The 21,518-nt window shown below is 40.7% G+C and overlaps 1 protein-coding gene across 1 annotated transcript in view; it reads left to right on the top strand.

Moving 5' to 3' along the window:
* Positions 1-6,232, top strand: part of brip1 (BRCA1 interacting helicase 1) — a 206,643-nt gene extending 200,411 nt beyond the window's left edge. Inside the window, exons 19-20 of the mRNA XM_078224638.1 lie at positions 3,864-4,178; positions 5,173-6,232. Coding sequence (XP_078080764.1) covers positions 3,864-4,178; positions 5,173-6,218 — 1,361 coding nt within the window. The 3' untranslated portion in view covers positions 6,219-6,232. The remainder of the gene's footprint in view (positions 1-3,863; positions 4,179-5,172) is intronic.
* The last annotated feature ends 15,286 nt before the right edge of the window (positions 6,233-21,518 follow it).

The raw sequence follows: 21,518 nt of genomic DNA, 5'->3' as shown, positions 1-21,518 counted from the left end.
ACTGTGGGAGGAAACCGGAGCACCCGGAGGAAACCCATGCAGACACGGGGAGAATGTGCAAACTCCACACAGACAGTTACCCAAGGCCAGAATTGAACCTGGGTCCCTGTCGCTGTGAGGCAGCAGTGCTAACCACTGTGCCACTCTGCCACCCCAGAGGGGAAATTGACCACCAATAAGCAGTCAACGTTTTCAGGAAGGATAAGAAGCAAATTGTTGAGAAATCAATGGGGTGAATTAAATGTTCGGAAATCGGTTGGTGAAAAACAAACAAGCATATGTATGTATAGTACATGCAAAAAGGAAAACTGATGTAGCAAATAATAGTTCTATGATTGCAAATCTGTATAACAGAAATAATAGTGCGCACCCGGAGTCCAGTGAACAACCTGGACAGTGAATCCTCCTCCCTGCCTGCAGTCACTGACCTGCTACAGTTCTTGCTGTAAAATTATAGGCTGGTGCTTGGTACAACCTCCTTAATGGAGCAATACAGGGCAAAGTGCCTGAATGTAATGATGCCTGTTTTGGTTGCCTGTGAGGCTAAGATAGAGGGCAGTATAGATGTTCACTGCCTGTGCATTGCTAATAGCTAAGCCATTGCAAGTCTTTTTGCTTCAGGTGGGAAGTGTCAATCACAGCTTTCTGGAGGAACCTGATCCTCCTTATGCAATGCGCCTTAATTATTTCCGAATACTGTGACTTGACACTGTTGTAAGAGATCTACTATCTCTTGTGAGTTGTATATCTCCTGTGTGCTGATTTCCCAAGCTGACCACTCTTTCTCCCCTCCTCTGTGCTCCCAGACTAATCTGTTTTGCTCAAGCTCTACTTTGTGTTCCTGGGCTGATTTCTTCCTTCTCCAATGTGATATACCGATTAATACCTACTGGATCTATACAGTAGGCCTGGAAATTCTTTTATGTTCATTTCCATTACAGCTGGGAATATCATCAAACTTTGCCCATGTGTCAGCTACTTTCTGCTGAAACCCTCATTAATGCCTTTGTTACTTCTAGACTTGATCCTTCGAACATTCCTGGCTGGTCTCCCACAGTCTGCCCTTCAAAAACTTGAGGACATCCAAAAGTTTGCTGTCTATGTCTTATGCATTATCCTGTTTACCTATTGCTTATTCACCCATATTGGCTCCCAGTCAATTAAAGCCTTGATTTTAAAATTCTTATTTTCAAATCCTTCCACTTGCCTTGTCCCTCCCTATGTCTGTAATCCCCTCCAGCCTCACAACACATTGTAAAGTCACCCAATCACTGACACTGTTACTCAGCATTTCATTCACTACAGAGGGAAAAAAAATTAAAACAATTCAGACCTTGATAATGGAGGCAGATACAGTTGGGGCTTTTATAGCGAAGGCACCTTTCAGAGGAAAAAGAAAATGCAGGACTATGAGAAAAGGGCAGGGAGTGAAACCAGTTAAATACCTCATGAAGAACACAGGACTCAATGGGCAAAATTATCTCCTCCTGTGCTGTAACTATTCTATGATTCTAATTTTCCAAGGCATTCGTGCTCATCTAATTCTGGCCCCTTGAGATCCCCAAATCTGAGCACTTCACCACTGTTGACTACACCTCCAGCTGTCTAGATCCTAAGCTCTGCAATTCCCTCCACGTCTCTACCTCCCCTTCCTCCTTTAAGACAAACCTTGATATCTGCTTCTTGGTCATCTGGCCTAACATCCCTTTATGTGACTTTATCATACTTGCTTTTATAATGCTCTTATGAAACACATTGCAATGCTTATTACATTAAAGGCACTATATATAGTTGTTTGTTAATTTCATTAATGGGGTGTTCATTTTCCCATATATGAACCTAGTTATGAAATTCTGCATAGGTTCAGCATTAATTACCTTTAGCAAGGTCTTAGCATTTGATTTGATTTATTATTGTCACATGTATGAACATACAGTGAAAAGTATTGTTTCTTGCGCGCTTTACAGACAAAGCATACCGTTCATAGAGAAGGAAAGGAGAGAGTGCAGAATGTAGTGTTACAGTCATAGCTAGGGTGTAGAGAAAGATCAACAAGGTAAGTCCATTCAAAAGTCTGACAGCAGCAGGGAAGAAGCTGTTCTTGAGTCAGTTGGTACGTGACCTCAGACTTTTGTATCTTTTTCCCGATGGAAGAAGTGGAAGAGAGAATGTCCGGGGTGCGTGGGGTCCTTAATTATGCTGGCTGCTTTGCCGAGGCAGCAGGAAGTGTAGACAGAGTCAGTGGCAGGGAGGCTGGTTTGCGTGATGGATTGGGCTACATTCACGATCTTTTGTAGTTCCTTGCGATCTTAGGCAGAGCAGGAGCCATACCAAGCTGTGATACAATCAGAAAGAATGCTTTCTATGGTGCATCTGTAAAAGTTGCTTGTTGAGGTTATTTCTCACTTCTAGCCTTTTTTAAAAAATAAACTCTTTTTTGAGAGCTTAGTAATGTTCAGAGCATGGCTAAAAACAGGCAAGGTACTTGAATACTTTGTTTCAATACACCATTTTCATGTCTTTTTATTACTAAATTTGGCAAGCTCTGGGATGACTATAGGTTTCAAGCACTGATGCATAAATCAAGCTTAGAGATCTTAAAAAACGCCCCCTTAGACCAATTTATGCATGTATGCTCATTTCTTTTCTACTTGGTTCTTTTCACTGTTCATGGTTGGAAATACATTATTGGAACCATTCCAAACGCAGACAGCACTTGACCGAGTAGTTGCAAGTGTTGCATTTTCAACTATCAAACCAGAAAAATAATTTGTATGAAAACATTCATTGGAATAATTGGTTTAGAGTGTATTATAATCTCAAACATGGAAATTAACCAAGAATGGATAGGCTGTTAAATAGAATGTTGAGCAGGAACATAGTGACATTACTTGTGGAATTGTGACAAAACAGCACCAACTGAGAGAAAATAACTTGGAAAGGAGAAGGAAAGCACTTTATAAATTGTTTCATGTACTTTAGCAAAATGGTAAAATCAATTCATTTGCGTACAAATATATAAAATACAAAATGGAAGGGATGGATTTGGTTAAAATGCTCATCTGGTCGGTTAAGCATTTAAGAGCTTCGGTGCTGCAGTAGTTGCAGAAGTGGTTGGATTTGAAATGGAGTGGATGAAGAATGGTATTGAAAGTAAATACAGTGGGGCAGCATGGTGGCACAGTGGTTAGTGCTGCTGCCTCACAGCGCCAGAGACCCAGGTTTAATTCTGGCCTTGGGTGACTGTATGGAGTTTGCACGTTCTCCCCATGTCTGTGTGGGTTTCTTTTGGGTGCTCCGGTTTCCACCCACAGTCCAAAGATGTGCAGGGTAGGTGGATTGGTCACGGTAATTTTCCCCTTAGTAACCAAAAATGTGTAGGTTAGGTGGATTAGTCATGGTAAATGTACGGGGGTTACAGGGATTGAGGGGTGGGTCTCTCTTTCAGAGAGGCCAACTGGCGGCCTCCTGTACTGTAGGGATCCTGTAAATTGTTTTAATAAACCTGCTGTAAATTATTTGTTGTAAATTAATATGGAGAACACTGGCAGGGCAAGCCACATTTTCTTTTTAAGCCACTTTTTTATTTATTTATTCAATACATTTTAGGATTTTGAAAATAACTACAGTAACATGCTAATACTGAAAGAAAAGCCCTTGTAGTAATGGGTGCATCTTTTGTTTAAAATTGAATTGTTTTTACCAAATTTCTGTTTACACAAAAGTTTATTGATTCACATAAAGAATGACTTTCCAAAATCTTTAAAGCATTTTTTTAAACACTTTCTCCTGTTGAAAATGTTTCTTGTCATGCTTTTTTTTTCAATTTTCATTGATTGTTCCAACTTTTTGTTTACTTATAGGCCTATCAAAGTGGATCCGTCAACAAGTCCAACATCATCCCAATTTCAACAGTGCTTTAGATTCATTGTGTATGTTTTCCAATGCGCAGCAAAAGGATCTTGAATACTTACCCAAGATTCTCAGTACAGTACCCGCACACATCGAGGACAAGGGCCATCAGTCACAGATTGCCAGCACACAAATCTTGTTGGAAAATGGTATTCCGAAATGCAGCCCACCTAATGTTCTCCCAACAAGCCAGAAGACTAATCCTAATGCCATTCCTACACCTTCCTTCTATGATGCCAGTAAAATGAACCCTACAGAAGTACCTGGTTAGTATTAATAAAGTGACCCCCTCCCCCTGCGCCACATATTGACACTGCGTTGATGTGACATCAACAGGGAGGGATGGATAGCGAAGTGCCGACTCTGATCCGGGTTGGGGAGGGGAGCCCCTGAGATCTCCACGGAGAGCTGGGGGGAGGTTTACTCAAGTTATGATCAGGGCACCCTTTAAAGATCTCTGTGCAGCTGCATTTTGCCGGTGTGTTGAAGCCCCACCGTCCTGCATGATGGCATGAAACACACCCCTTGATTTTTTTAGGCAGAGTATTGTAAGATCTGGAGAGAAATCCAGCCTGTTTCTCTGGAGAGTACCATGCCGGTTTTCCTCCTCCAGAAATAACACTGCCATTTTTTGGTAAAATTCCCCCCATAAATACTGTTTCTCTCTCCAAAGTCACTAGCAGATCTGATATTTTCTGTTTTTATTTCAGATTCTCAGCCACCGAGGTATGTGCTTATGACCCTAGCCCCAATTTAGTTAGTTTTGCTGGTTTGGTTTTCACTTAATCCATTTACTTTGCATTCAGGTAGCTGCTATCCTACCACTCACACATCATCTAAGCACATCTTTTGTTTCTTTACTCATCCCATTACCACTCCTTTTGGCTTTTTTTCATCTTCTCATCCTTGGTATTGTTCAAGTTTAATGGGTCCTTTACTGTATTTCTAAAATATGTTTTCTATGGTATGGGGCACGAAACCTGACCAGTTATTTCACAACAATGGCTCTATGAGAGTTCAGTACTGTACTGGCGAATAACAGACTTCTCTGAACTTAACATGATTCTTTACAACAATCATGACCTGAGTGCATGATCGATGCTCAAACGCTCACTCATTTATTCAACTTTTATTTCAGTTTTATTTAACTTTTCGAAGTAGATTTTGTAAAGCTGTGAAAAGCTAATGTTACCCTCAGTTGGGGTAAAGTTTTGCTGCACTTCATGACGTTTATTATAATAATTATTGTTTGTTTTGCAGATAATGAGGAAACAAACCCTACAACCATAATTACCAAGACCCCACTCTTCAGAAATGCCAGTGTAAAAGAGAATAAATGTAAAGATGGTGACTCAAAAAACGAATCAAGATCTATCATGCAGTATTTCACAAAAAGGCCTCTGACTTCAACACCTGTCCGAACACCATCAATGCAGTCATATTTTCCATCTATTCAGTTGATGCAAGATGATCATAATAAGAACACAATGTTCAAATCTGTTAGACAGGCACAACAAAAAACAGAAATCATTTCATTTAAGTTTGAGAACATGTTACAGGAAAATACTACTACATCAATAAGCAGAGAGGATTTATTAAATGCAGTAAATCATGAGCTACAAGATAATAGAGAAAACCAAACAGCTTATGATAGTGCAGGAAATTCTTATAACAGCTCCATGCTTGTATCACCCTCCTCTGCTGTGGGGTTGTTAAGTGAGGATGAGGCAGAGGTGATGGAAATACCATCCGCAGTTAGCACTGATATGCAGCAGCCTGCAGAGGAAGAAGATGATGTTAAGGAGGATGAGACATGGTGTTTTACCCCAGAACTTTTTGACAAGGATCCAGAGGAAGAATGTTTAGAAACAGCAAGGGGAGATAATTTACCAGATGTTGTTAAAGTTGATGATATTTTTGGTTTTGCTGCTGCACCTGAGAACAAGGGAGTTGAATGCATGGAAAGGTTTCAGAGTATAAATGGAGGACCCAGCTACTTTGACAAGCTGACTAAACCCAGTGAAAGTTATATCACACAGTCAGTTTTTGAACAGAAGGAAGATGATCTCACCAGTTTGTGTTCCAACTTGGTAGCGAAAGACAAATCTGTGCCTAACTTAGCTATCCTGATAGATGAGGAGGAGGATGCCAGTGTAAGACATCAGCACGGTGATGAGCTGACAAAAACTGACAAAATAGCAAAGAGCAGACATCATAGGCTGTCCAGGTCTAGAAATAAAGGTACAAGCTTGATAACGGATTACGTATGTACACAACATCTAAACTTCCCTACAGATATTAACTAACATGAAACAAATATCTGACCCATTATGTTGACTTGTTCTCATTTAAGAATATATGTTTATCAATCAAGCCAAGCTATTTAATATAATCTCTTAGCCTATAGGTTTTCTTTAAAGATTTTGTTTAAGATTAGGAATGTTCATGTTGGGGAATAGAACATCCTGTGAAATTTCAGGTCACAGATGGAATGGGAGGGAGGGAGGAGAGATTCCTCGACTCAGTCTTAGCAATATGCTTCAGTTCCAACTTCTGAAGTGTACTTTCTACTGCACCAGTGTTTTAAATTTGCTACACAATATGGACCTTGCTGTATAAAAGAGCCAATTAACTCCAAAATCAGTGCAAGTTTGTTATTTGGACCAACACCAGCTAGGAACTGAAATTTCTGTAACTCATTTCACATAGCACTTGCAAAGGTACTGAACAAAAGGATTAGGTAATGACACTAGTAAATTCAAACCATGTAAAAACAATAGATTTGAGTGCCTTTTGCATGAAAATTAATCATAGCAGAATTACGTTGGATTCTATCATACTTCTGTCACAATGTGTTGCTGATTCACTCAATAAGTTGACATCCAAATATGCTAAAGACATCTAATTGCAGCTATATGTAGTTGTGCAAAGCACGTTTACAGAGATATTTTGTTAGTAAGTTGTTCATCTGTGGACTAGAGATTCAGGAATGTGATCTTAAAATAGCCACCATAGATTCCCTGCTATATGGGAGTAGATTGAACAAAAAAACAGATAACCATTGTTTATTAAATGGAAATACCTTTATGCAATGATAATGTTTGTTCTTAAGCTATCATATCAAATAGCCTTCTAAGACAAAAACTACTGACAGCGAACATTGAGAATTATTGATGAGGCAGTGGTTTGTAATTATGTTTTTGAGCAGTTTTTAGTTAATCTTGCATTGCTGTCAATTTGTGCAATGTCGTGGCACTTTATGAGAATTTATTTTGGCAGAACTGCTGTGACACCAGAGGCTTTGACATTAATAATCCATTGTTGATCGAGCTGCAATTCCTGAAAGGCAGAGTGTGTTGCCTTGGAAAAACCTACTTCTTTATGTCTGCTACTTCATAAATAATTTGATTTTTAAATAAGAAAATGCGATTGTTAGAAAGCAAAATCATCATGAACCCAGCAATGTGCCCCTTTTCATGGAGCCTGGTTCCTTTAGTGTGACATTGGTCTGTAAATTCAGAGGAGTAGAAATTTGTCTTGGGCAGTGGCACAAAATAGATAGTATTGGATCGACTGACTGATTTGATTGCAGTCAGTAGAACTGAATATCAGTCGCTGTGCACAATGAACAGCCAAACCGATAACACCCATTTAATGACACTGCCAGAGACAATATTCTACCTCCAGGAGTACTACCATCTGTTCCTATTTCATTGTACAGTTTTGCAAAATAATCTCAGTTAGGTCTAATTTCTGTTAGTGGATTGAATCTAATTTGTTCCCAACATATATTTCTGGTCGCACCCCAACCCGAAAAGTGGATTGCCAGGGTACCAAATAATGAGAGTGGAAAAAAGGGAGAAGAACATTCCTATAGAGCATCCTTCTCCTTTAGGAGTGTAGTTTGGAGATTTGGAAAAGCTGCTTTTCACAGTCACATAACTGGCACATTTGCATCAGAAGCTGTAAATTTAGTTCTGTTTGTAAAAATTAAATGATTAAAATGGTCATCAAAGCAAACTGTTAAACCTGTATTTTTTAACTACGCGTGAGAACTGTACCTTGTGTTTTCAAAATGTTTATTGATTTAAGGTTTTGCTTGCTACAGCAAATATAAAAATAGGTAAAATTTCCTCAGGAGGGATTTCATGTGATTAAATTTCATATCTGGAATTCATTGTCAAAATGGCCTAGGTATTATATTTTTGGCTTAGGATATCATGAAATATGTTAAAATGTAATCTCCGGACGTAGTAATCATATAGTTAGTGTAATGTGAAGAACATTTCTTTTTAGTTGGTAGCTCTTAATTTTAATAGACATTTGGCAAAGTGACAGTTCTCAGTTGACGTCACTAATTTTTGCTGCATTACCCCTGGAGGAATGATATTAGAACATTTTATGTACCAAATCGCTAGTGATTTGTTTCTTAAAGACAATTATTTTCCTCGTTTTGATTTTCCCACGCCATGTGATATTTCCACATCCCCCCCTCTCAATTTTGCTCTGAAACCACGAGAAAGTGTGGGAGATGGCCCCAGACACAGTCTGTGGCTCCAGACACAGGAGCACCTACCCTCTGATTGTGGTGGCATGGCTAAGATATTATCCCAATAAGATAATTGGAAATCATGGGTCTGAGCTTAAAGTCTGTAACTCCGTGCTGCAAGACATTGAAGCCCCAGTATGCTATTTCACATGGTTGCAATTTGAAGTTTCAGTATCCATGAACAAATGTATTATCCTATTTATAAGTGTTATTATTGGATACCATAATATCAAGGTTTAATATAAATTGGTTAAGTATACTGATACAAATCTGCCTGGTTATACATGCTTTTTTTTATTGTTGTATCTTTCACATCACTTCTGCAGAACATTGTAAGATTGTGTTTGAATGGAATCTCACTGGAACTCTTTCAAGCTATTCAAATTGAAAACATTAACCTTGTCCAAATCCTCCGTCTCCCAAAAGGCAAGGGAAGAGGGGGACACAAGGCAAGGGAAGTGGGGAGAGGGGCAGGGAAATAAAATTTCCCAAAACATACCAAATGAACCATTCTTAAGAAGCATTGGAGGTAATCAACTGAAGCTACTTTGGTTGCCACACTTGTGTTGAGGGTTGTTCTGTTACCCCCAAGTCACTTCATCACCACAGAGTTTTTGACTATTCCCCATTTTAAAGAAAAAGTGGGACTAAGCAGGAGGCATTTGACTTTAGGATGAACCTGTTGTTTGAATTTAGTGTTATATTGTAAAAATTGATCATGAAACCCCTTGATTTATGCTTTCTTGTAATATCATTTATTCTGATACTCCTGAATGGCAAAGTTCAGATTTGACTGTGCGGGGGAAGAAATCTACAGGAATTTTTCTTTAAGTACATGAGGGTTGGAATAAAAATTCTGTACTATTCTCCTTGCTCAAGTGAAATTTAAATTTATTTTACTGGACTGAGCTGCAAATCTGTTAAAACTACGAACACCATAGAACCATACAGCATAAAAGGAGCCTATTTAGTGAATTGTAAGAGATATCCATTTAATCTCATTCCTTGCAAATATTTTTCTTTTCAATATTCAATTCCTCTTTCAAAGTTATTAATGAATCTACTTTCACTATCCTCCCAGGCAATGCATTTCAGAACACCATAGTAACTCATTGTTTAAAAAACTTCTATCCATTTTCCTTGGGCTCTCTTGCCACTTATCTTAAAATAGCACCGAGTGCCAAATGTTGTTGCAAATTGAAATGTTACTTTAGATGTTCATATAAACAACTTAATACTGTTTGATATTTTGAAGTCCATAATTTGCATGTAATTTACTGGATTGTTGTACTTTATTCAGCAGAAAACTGTATTTCCCATGAGCAATTCCACTCCGCCTTCCCATAGTTTTTAGTTAGACGCAGTATTTTATTTAGTGGATTTTTAATAAGCTGAGATTGCTATCAGTGTCGATACATTGTTCTCTTCATTTGAATTGTGACAATACATTCAATTAAAAATTCTTATATCTTGAATATTATCGGTTGCATTTAAAATGACGGTAGTTGAGAAATTCATTGCTAAAAAGTGACTCATTTATTTTCCACCTTCTTAAATTTCTTTTCCTAGGCACCAATAATTCCTCAGCTTTTTCCAGTGGGAAAAGCCAAGCCATTTTTCCTAACAAGGTTTCTTTGGGTCTATCAAAGCCCTGTGTGCAGGAGGGCCAAGGAGACTGTTCAGATCAGCGCATTCGTCTAAGAGGTAGAAAAACTGTAACAAAAGAGAATAGTGTTAAACAGCCAATACCAAATGCACTAACTAAGCATGAAGATGACATAGAAGCATCAGATAAGACGCCCAGCCAAAAAGACAAAAATGGCCCTGCTAAATGGAGCAAAGAGCGCAAACAAAGCCAAATGAAAAGTTTCAACAATAGGAACCATTTGGCAAAGGGGAAGACTATGAAATCCCACAGTGGGAAGATTTTTCAGGCAGCAAAGGAAAACTTGTTTGTGGAGGAATTAGTGGAAAGACCCACTTTGAGTGGATCAAACACACAAATTAACCATGTGGAGGATACTTCAATGAAGAGTAAGCCCATTTTATCTGGTGTCGTTGGTTGCAAGAGACAGAGGAAAATGAGAGGAGAAAGGACAGAAAATACACCAACTGAAACAACCTATAAATTAAGAAATATGTATGTAAATATACTTTCCAAAAGGCCCGTGCAAAACAAAACACGGATAGAAAAGCTAAATTGCTTGAATAATAATGAGAAATGCAGCCTGGCAACTCAGACTGATGGAATATATGATGCATCCCACAGTAAAAAATCCAGCAAAGTACTGTTTCCCAAGGAATATAGAAATAAGCTTACAAAATCTTGTGTTTCTAAACCAATGAACAGAATTCAGCTAAAAAAGAAAAGAAGAAAATGTATCAACCCCCACCTCTATGATACCATTTCACAGTTTGAAGAACACAATGGGAAGTCAAAAACAGCCAGAGAGAAAGCATCAGTTATGACATTTGAATTATTAATACCAGAACAGCATTCTTCCCCATTGGAGATTGTTCAATGCAGCGAAGATAAACTGAAAAGTTCAATTTCAGCCTTAAATTCTGAAGATAATAGGACAATTGTCCAGGGGAACAAATATTCAGATCCAGCGGACATACTGCGACTCAAAGAGGATACAAATATAAATGAAATTAATCCAGTTTTTAATATAGGTAGTGATGCCCTGGTTTTAAAGAAAGGATCGGGAAATAATTCACCAGCTGTAGAAATCATAATCTCTGCCACAAAAATGCTAAAGGCCAGCTCTGAAGGTGAGAGATTTAACTCCAGGCAGCTGTGAGTTTGTCATGTTAGTCCACATTGTAAATATTGGAAGGACTTGAATTTAGAGAAAATTTACTTTTTAAAATGGTCAACTTGTTTTCTAGTAAGCTGAAATTAACTAAGATGGAAGGTGACCAGAAGCATAGTTCTAAAAAAAGTCACTTGTAAATAGCAAAACATGGCCATATCTTTAATTATAAATGATGTGGGGCCTGAGCAGATAACGTGTTTTTGTTGAACGCTTGAAATATACGTGCAATATAAATGAAATCTTCAAGGATAATAGAGATTATGTAAGATTATATTGGTATGAAAAAGGTAATTCTTACAATCTTACAAAATAAATACGGTATACCGAAAGTCTTTTTAAAGTTTATTTATTAGTCACAAGTAAGGCTTACATTAACACAGCAATGAAGTTACTGTGAAAGTCTGTAAGTTGGTAAGTGTTGAATGTTAGTTCAACAAAGAGAAATGGGATAGCATTCGGAAGTAACTATAAACCAGTTCGTTTCACATTGGTGGTAGAAAAACTCAGGCACTAATATAAAGGATAAGAATAAACAATTCAAAAGTAATTGAAAAGATAGATCTTCCTTGAATAATTTCAGCAACTTTTTCATAGAAGCTGTAAAGTATACAAACAGTGGGATCTTGTTGATGTCATTTTTTAAAATTTGTGGAATCTGGGCTTGCTGTCAAGGCCACCGTTTATTGACCAAACCTAATCATCCTTAAGAAAAATGAAGGTGATCTCCTAAAGTTGTGCACTGTTGGGTAGGGAATTCCAGAATATTGATCCAGTGGTGACAAAGGAACACTTATATATTTCCAAGTCAAGATGGCTTGAAGGGGAGTTAGAAGTGTTTTTTTTCCTTCCATCCCTTTCAGAGTAACTATCAGGATTAAATTAGCTGAACCATCTGACATTAGCAATTTAAATAGCTTTGTTGGATGGTTCCCGTCCAGTGCAATTGTCCAGAGAAGTTAGCCCTTCTGGACGATTGCCGCGTAACCCCTTGCTTGGCAACTTTCTTGAGGGATTCCCCTTCATGGGGGAAGGGGGGTAGTTGGGGAGGATGGTGGGGGTAATCAGGACATGGGCAATTGGGAAGATAGTTGGGGGATTCAGGAGGATAGGCAGGGAGTGGAGGGTAATCGAGGAATGGGGTAGTCTGGTTGACAGGTCAGGAATTATTGGGGAGTGAGGGATTCGGGGGTCGGGAGGATATTCAGGAATGGAGTATAGTCACTGTGGAGATAATCGCAGGTGAGAGTAGTCAGGGGAGAGTCAGGAGAACAGTCGGGGGTGGGAGGAGAAGAATATTTGGGGGTGGGGCATAGAGAGTGGATATAGTTGCAGGTGGGGGTAGTCCAGGGTGGGAAGGGTAGTCAGGCATCAGGTGGGTAGTTGAGGTGGGGGTCAGTGGAGTTCTCTATAGTTAGCCAGGAATTAGAAGTAGTTTCAATTCTTATAACTTTTCTTGGGTAACTGATTTGATTTGATTTATCGTCACATGTATTAGTATACAGTGAAAAGTATTGTTTCTTGCACGCTTTAGAGACAAAGCATACCACACATAGAGAAGGAAAGGAGAGAATGCAGAATGTAGTGTTACAGTCATAGCTAGGGTGTTGAGAAAGATCAATTTAATATGAGGTAAGTCCATTCAAAAGTCTGATGACAGCAGGGAGGAAGCTGTTTTTGAGTTGGTTGGTACGTGACCTCAGACTTTTGTATCTTTTTCCCCGATGGAAGAGATTACATCCGGAGTGCATGGGGTCCTTGATTATGCTGGCTGCTTTTCTGAGGCAGTGGGAAGTGTAGACAGAGTCAATGGATAAGAGACTGGTTTGCGTGATGGATTGGGCTTTATTCACGACTGTTTGTAATTTCTGTTGAGAGTGCCAGAACCATCCAAAGTCTCTGATTTAAATCAGAGTATTGCACATCAGAAGTTTAAACTTATCATGCAATCCTATTGTAGTTGTTGCGTGAAGACCTCCAGTGAGCCCTCTGGTACAGTCTCCAGAGTACCTCCTGGGTACCACCAACCCCCTCCCCCACCCCAGCGAGGGCACGGACATTCTGGGCAAATAATTTAAAATACAAAGCTGAAGTGAGCTCTCACTAAACCTTCTTTGACAAAACTATCTCTTGGAATAAAGCAACATCCTAAAACACACAGGCTGTTAACAGTCTAATCGTTTTTATTTTTTAGTAAATGAAATGCTACAGTGGAATGTATCTTTTTGGTTGGGAGTCTAATATGAACTATTTAAATCCAATTTAAGGAGATATTTGTCCAGAACAACTTTCACAGTCTATTAAAGACTAAACAAATTTGGATGTACACCCCCACCCTCCCTCCCTCTCCTCCACCACACTTTCAAAGTTCTGGATATAAATAGATTCCTAGTTAAAGCAATAAAATTTGTGCCACTTAAGTACGTCAATGGTTGTAACTTTGGACTGTCCTGAGGTCGTGAAAGGTGTTATATAAATACTTACCTGTCTTTCTTTATTAAAAACCTTTATGGTTATCTGTTTCGGAGTGGGATTGAAACTTACTGAAACAAAAAGAGATGGACATACATTAATTGAATGATATCTGGAACATAATAGCTCCTGGGTACATGGAGAGAAATATAGTAACAATAATGGGGAAATTACAGAAGCTAACCAATTTCTTGAGTTTGTGCTGGGTGCCTTGCAATCCAGAGACCCACATTGGAAACTAAAAAGTGACGTGTCCATGATTTTCTAGACATTGATCCCCCAATATGCAAAGTCAGCAGATTATGCTTCACATGAGTGCAAATTCAGAAAGCTATTCCCAGAATATTATGTTGAATTGATCCTTTCAGGTTTTACTTGACTTACCTTTGGCCTTTCCTCAGAAAATTAAATGGAATGAGTAGAGCCAAAGGGTGGCACAGTGGTTAGCACTGCCAGTGACCTGGGTTCGATTCCCAGCTTGGGTCACTCTGTGTGAAGTCTGCATGTTCTCCCCGTGTCTGCATGGGTTTCCTCTAGGTGCTCTGGTTTCTTCCAACAGTCCAAAGATGTGCAGGTTAGGTGGATTGGCAATACTAAATTTCCCCTTAGTGTCAGGGGGACTGGCTAGGGTAAATGTGAGGGGTTTGGGGATAAGGCCTGGGTGGAATTGTGGTCAGTGTAGTCTCGATGGGCCAAATGGCCTCTTTCTGCACTGTAGGATTCTATGATTCAATGACAGAACGGACATGGCCAGACTGAATTTTTTTTTTGTTTTTAATGTTTTTATAATACTTTTTTTTTAGGGTTAAAGATACACAGGTCTTGCAAGGGCAGAGCTAAAAGAAGAACTACAGCAAAGAGTAGGTGTAAAGAGAAGAGGATTCTTCCACAAGCAGTAGGGACAAACAGTTAATAAAGAAAATTCTGCAGCGTTTAGATATTAGCTTCTAACTGTAATATTGATTCATAAGCCATGCATTTTGATATATTAAGAAGTATGAAGTAGTTTATTTTAATGAAGACATTTAACTCATCAAACTTGCTGCATTCTTGATACTTTTCCCTGTCAAAAATGTTCCTATCTCCTCTGAAGACATTGAATGCTTTGGGTATGGTTCTATGGATGGATTGCACTACTTCTCGCAGAGAATGGTGAATTTGTGGAACTTACTGCCCCATAGCGTAGTGGAGTCTGAATTGTTGAACGGTTTCAAGAGGGAGATAGACATATTTCTAATTTTAAAAAAGGGAAAGGGATATGGGCACAGGTAGAGAGGTGGATTTGAGACCAGGGAGAGATCAGTCAGGATGTGATTGAATGGTGGAGCAGGCTCGTAGGGCTGATGTTAGGTTAACCTGACTGCAGTTTCCTGCTTTCTGACTTCCTACTTTCTTGAACAGAGGGGTTACATTTGTTATTTCCCAGTCTGATGGGACCTTTCCAGAATCTTAGGGTTTATGTTTCACTCTTAAGGGTGAATTTGACTTCTTTTTAACTGAGCTTTAACTATAATAAGAATGAACTTATTCACTTTGAAGAAAAAGAAACAGAAAGGCAACGTATTTCTTAAATGATGAGCTTTTGGGAAGTTTTGATGTCCAAAGTGATCTTCATGTCCTTCATGAGTCACGAGAAGCTAGCATGCAGGTACAGCAGGCAATCAAGAAGGCAAATTGTATGTTGACCTTCATCACAAGGGAATTTGATATAGGAATGAAGATGTCTTGCTGCAATTGTATAGAACCTTAATGAGACTGCACCTGGAATATTGTATACAGTTTTGGTTTAATCTCAGGAAGGGTATACATCCCATAGAGGGAATGCAACAGAGTGTACCAGACTGATCTCTGCAATGGTGGGATTGTTTTATGAGGAGAGATTGAGGATACTTTGTCTGTCGTCTCTGTCATTTCAAAGAATGAGAGATGATCTCATTGTAACTCACAAAATTCACCAAAATATGTAGGTTAGGTGGATTAGCCATGGTAAATGCACGGGGTTGCAGAGATAGGACGGTGGGGAGGATCTGGGTGAGATGCTCTTTCGGAGAGTTGGTGCAGATTTAATGGGCCAGATAGCCTCCTCCTGCACTGTAGGGATTCTATGGTGTGGAGATGCCGGCGTTGGACTGGGGTAAACACAGTAAGAAGTCTAACAACACCAGGTTAAAGTCCAACAGGTTTATTTGGTAGCAAAAGCCACTAGCTTTCGGAACAGGCTGTCCCTTCGTCAGGTGGGTGGGAGTTCTCACCCACCCACCCACCTGACGAAGGGACAGCCTGTTCCGAAAGCTAGTGGCTTTTGCTACCAAATAAACCTGTTGGACTTTAACCTGATGTTGTTAGACTTCTTACTGGGATTCTATGGATCAGCCATGAACTAATTAAATGGTGAAGCATGTTCGATGGGCTGAATGTACTTCTTCTGCGCCTATGTTCCTAACAGTGGAAAGTTGAGCTGGTTCTGGGCAGAGTTTATGTTCAGCAATATCCTCATGTGTTTTAAGTGGAAACCTGAGGGAAAGGAATACTTTTCAAAGCAGACAATTTGAGAAATAAAGTGAAAACTCTACCCCAAGGTGTATAACATTGATCAAAAATAAAATATCAGTTTCATGTTTCCAGTAACTCAGTGCTCATGGACTGAAAATCCAATCTGTAGGAGGGTCCAATCCACTTTTAAGGTCTTAATTGTAATTACTGCGCGTTTACTCAGAGCTAATTTAAAATTGGTTACTCGTAAACATCAGTATATTTGTCATATTCATTCAACATACAAAGCATACCCCAGATAAAATCATTTTTTAAAAAATCTGCATTAATACAGTACCATTCAGTACTCAGTGTGCAGAAATGTCCTCCCATTAAATATTGGGAAGCCTAAAGGGATCAATTTTTGTCCCCCGCTTCAAATTCAATTTCCTAGCTACCAACTCTATCCCACTCTCCCTTGCAACAGTCTAGAACATAGAACATAGAACATAGAAAGTCACAGCACAAACAGGCCCTTCGGCCCACAAGTTGCGCCGATCACATCCCCACCTCTAGGCCTATCTATAGCCCTCAATCCCATTAAATCCCATGTACTCATCCAGAAGTCTCTTAAAAGACCCCAACGAGTTTGCCTCCACCACCACCGACGTCAGCCGATTCCACTCACCCACCACCCTCTGAGTGAAAAACTTACCCCTGACATCCCCCCTGTACCTACCCCCCAGCACCTTAAACCTGTGTCCTCTCGTAGCAACCATTTCAGCCCTTGGAAATAGCCTCTGAGAGTCCACCCTATCCAGACCCCTCAACATCTTGTAAACCTCTATCAGGTCACCTCTCATCCTTCGTCTCTCCAGGGAGAAGAGACCAAGCTCCCTCAACCTATCCTCATAAGGCATGCCCCCCAATCCAGGCAACATCCTTGTAAATCTCCTCTGCACCCTTTCAATGGCTTCAACATCTTTCCTGTAATGAGGTGACCAGAACTGCGCGCAGTACTCCAAGTGGGGTCTAACCAGGGTCCTATAAAGCTGCAGCATTATCTCCCGACTCCTAAACTCAATCCCTCGATTAATGAAGGCTAGTACGCCATACGCCTTCTTGACCGCATCCTCCACCTGCGAGGCCGATTTAAGAGTCCTATGGACCCGGACCCCAAGGTCCTTCTGATCCTCTACACTGCTAAGAATGGTACCCTTCATTTTATACTGCTGCTCCATCCCATTGGATCTGCCAAAATGGATCACTACACACTTATCCGGGTTGAAGTCCATCTGCCACTTCTCCGCCCAGTCTTGCATTCTATCTATGTCTCGCTGCAACTTCTGACATCCCTCCAAACTATCCACAACACCACCTACCTTGGTGTCGTCAGCAAACTTACCAACCCATCCCTCCACTTCCTCATCCAGGTCATTTATGAAAATGACAAACAGCAAGGGTCCCAGAACAGATCCCTGGGGCACTCCACTGGTCACTGACCTCCATGCAGAGAAAGACCTAAGTCTAAGATTAAGCCAATCTGTTCACAACCTCGGTGTCACATTTAACCCCCAAATGAACTTCCATTCTCATACTTGCAACATTATTCAGGCTACCTATATCTTGCCTCATCACACATCACACGACTTTGTCTCATCTCAGTCAATCTGCTGCTAAAATGCTCATCCATGCATTTCATAGAATCATAGAAACCCTACAGTGCAGAAGGAGGCCATTCGGCCCATCAAGTCCGCACCGACAACAATCCCACCCAGGCCCTATCCTCGTAACCCCATATATTTATCCATTAATCCCTCTAACCTATGCATCCCAGGATACTAAGGGGCAATTTAGCATGGTCAATGCACCTAACCTGCACATCTTTGTTACCTCTGGACTTGACTATGCTGACGTACTTTTGGCGGGTCTCCCACATTCTTCCCTTCGTAAACTTAAGGTCAACCAAAACTCTTCTGTTAGTGTCCTAACTCTCACTAAGTCCCATTTATATATCACCTCTGTGCTTGCTGGCCCACTGGAGCAATGTCTTGATTTTAAAATTCTCATTCTCATTTTCAAACCTCTCCAAGGCTGCAGCCCTCCCTATTTATGTAACTATACAACCCTGAGATAACCCCCACACTCAGAATAATCAAGGTAACTCAGATGTTTGACTAATATCCACCCCATCAGATGCTGATGTGAAGTATCAATGTATCTCCATTGCTTACATGGCTCAGATCCTTAATGAAGTACATAAATTATAAAATATATTTCTGTACTTCAGTGCCTGTAATGTAGGAATAGAGTAGTAGTATATTTTAATTCAGTTTTACCCTTTTAGTATCCCATCCACCACTCCCATGTTACCTGCTGTATTTGTTTGTCCATTTTTGTTACATGATTGTTACATGTTTTAAAATATGATTACTTAGTCTATATATAAATCTTTCAGTGTAAGCTACATTGCAGTTCAGTCCTCAGGCTGCAAATGTGTTTCTAAATAAAATGCCATTATTATTATTTGGGTTCCTCTACTTCTGGCATCTTGACCATCCCCAATTTTAGGTGACCTCACCTTTTGTTGCCTAGGCCCTAAGCTCTGAAATATCCTCCCTAAAGCTTTCCACCTCTTTACCTCACTTTTATCCTTTAAGACACTCCCAAAATCTTCTGCTTTGACCAAACTATTGGTCTAATATCTCCTTTTGTGGCTTGATGTCATATTTTGTTTTATAATCCTGTGAAGCACCTTCAGATACTTTGTGTTATTATAAGTTGTATTCCCAATTTAAGTTACTTCCTTTGCTTTAAAAGTAGCTTAATGTGGGGGCCAACACGAGAACTTTTCTCTTTTTCCTCTTTCCCCTCTCACTTTCTTTCTTCTCTCTCCTTCGCTGTCTCTCTCTCTCTCTCTCTTTTTCTTTTCTCCACTCGCTAATTTATAGCCTGAGCTATTTGGGCGCTCAGTTGGTTCTCCAACGGTGTTCCTCTGCCTTTTTGTTTTTATATTATCACCGTCATTCCCGGTGCAATTGGGTGGGGTTGGTGTCGGGGGTACCAAGGGCTTGTATCCTGGCCACGGGGAGCCCTGAGTCCAGTCGCGTCGGCATGTACACACAAGCAGTGTGTGTTTGTTTGCTACGTAAAATATATGAAAACTTTCAATAAACATATCAAAAAAAATAAAAGTAGCCTAGACTAAAATAAATGCAATACATCCTTATGCATTGTCTATTTACATATTTCAGGAGAAGAAACTGCAGCCATGCCAGCCTGGACTATACTGTGCATTGTGTGCTGTTGAACTATTGCAAAACGCTGCAGGTAAATGTCAGCAGCATATTAGCGTTAATTGGTCATGTTTACTTCAGAAAAAGTGATCTACATGTCACTTTGTAAAGCAGTAATTGTCATTACTTTTTCAGGCGTATTTAGGAATTACTCTTCTGCTTAGGTCCAATAACCACTTATGAGAATGAGCCCTAGTTACCTATGAAGCATCATAACACATATATGTAATAGCATTGAACTGGAAACGTTTACTACCGTCCTTAGCATGCTGAGTGTGGCATGTGCTCTGTGACGTTCTAGACTTTCAGAAGCAGATGATTATACCCATTAAATCCTAATTTGGGCTACAGAAAAACTATGCATTCTTCAGTGTAAGAAGGGATAGTGGCAATATTACAGAGGCCCAGGCTAATGCTCTGGATACATCGGTTCATGGGTACATGACATCACGTCAGCGAGGATTGAATATTTAATGGGGCGATCATGTGGTGGATAGGCCCTTTAATGATATGCAGATCCAATCAAATATATTTAGATCAGGTTCCCGCCCTTTCTGGGCAGGAATCTCATTACATTGAGAAGCAGGGAAAATCAGGAAACAAGGTGCCTGATTTTTACTGTCAAGTTGTGCCCGTTTTCAGGCGCGGAAACCTGGTAAAGTCAGGCGTGAGGCGAGTAGCGTGATCCACGCCTGCCTCCGTGCTGGCTCCCCCTTTGCCAAGGCCTGAAAATGGCTGCAATCGGGACTGCGCCTGTTTCGGGCGCTACGGCCATTTAAATGCATTTGCATGCATTTGAATTGACTTAATCAGCTGCACACCCAACCTTACCGGCACTTCCCTCTTTACCACTGCGTTTGCCCATCCAGAATGGGCACGAAACAGACGTGTTCCACAAAAGTCCGATTCACTTAGTGAGGAGGAAAGTACTGAGCGTCCAATGGCTCTTTGCTTGAGATCGGTGGTGGAGGATGGAGGTGGGTCCGACAGCTCTCTGCTTGAGATTGGTAAGGGGCAAAGGGGGGTCCGCTGCCACTCTGCCTGAGATCAGTGGGGGCAGAAGGGAGGAGGGGCCCACAATCGGTCTGGGTGGCAGAGGGGGTGGGGAGGATAAGAGGGTCAGTAATGTTGTGGGGGTGGGGCAATGTCTGTGGGGGCCTGGGGGAGGATTTTCCAGCCCAAGAACGTTGTGGCAGAGGAGCCGCGTTCTATCATTCTTTTTCTGCGCATGCGCAGTTGGAGACACCGATCGGAGCTGCAGGATTTCTGATGCTTTAAGCCCCACCCACAGGCTTCTGCACTGCGATTCGGAATCACTGATCATTTTTCAGGCAGAGTGCGTATGGAGGCGCCTGAGAACGGGTGTAAAAGTCGGATCTGAAACACTCCGAGTTTCAAGTCTGAAAGGCTAGTCATGGCATGAATCAATTCCAGCCTCCCGGACTACCTGGATCCCTTACAGTTCGCCTATTGCCGTGACAGGTCCACAGCAGACTCCATCTCTCTGGCCCTGCACTCAACCCTGGAACACCTAGATAACAAGGACACCCATGTCAGACTCCTATTTATTGACTACAGCTCAGCCTTCAACACCATTATTCCCACAAAACTCATCTCCAAACTCCGTGGCCTGGGCCTCAGCACCTCTCTCTGCGACTGGATCCTGACCTTCCTAACTCACAGACCACAATCAGTAAGGATAGACAACAACACCACCTCCATGATCATCCTCAACACCCATACCCCACAAGGCTGTGTTCTCAACCCCCTACTATACTCCTTATACACCTATGACTGTGTGGCCAAATTCCCCTCCAATTCGATTTTCAAGTTTGCTGACGACACCACCGGGGCGGCATGGTAGCACAGTGGTTAGCACTGCTGCTTCACAGCTCCAGGGTCCTGGGTTCGATTCCCGGCTCGGGTCACTGTCTGTGTGGAGTTTGCATATTCTCCTCGTGTCTGCGTGGGTTTCCTCTGGGTGCTCCGGTTTCCTCCCAC

This window comes from Mustelus asterias, chromosome 12 (assembly GCF_964213995.1).
Source record: "Mustelus asterias chromosome 12, sMusAst1.hap1.1, whole genome shotgun sequence".
Lineage (NCBI taxonomy): Eukaryota > Metazoa > Chordata > Chondrichthyes > Carcharhiniformes > Triakidae > Mustelus > Mustelus asterias.
Note: the sequence above shows the minus strand (reverse complement) of the source record. Positions and strands in the feature narration are given on the sequence as shown.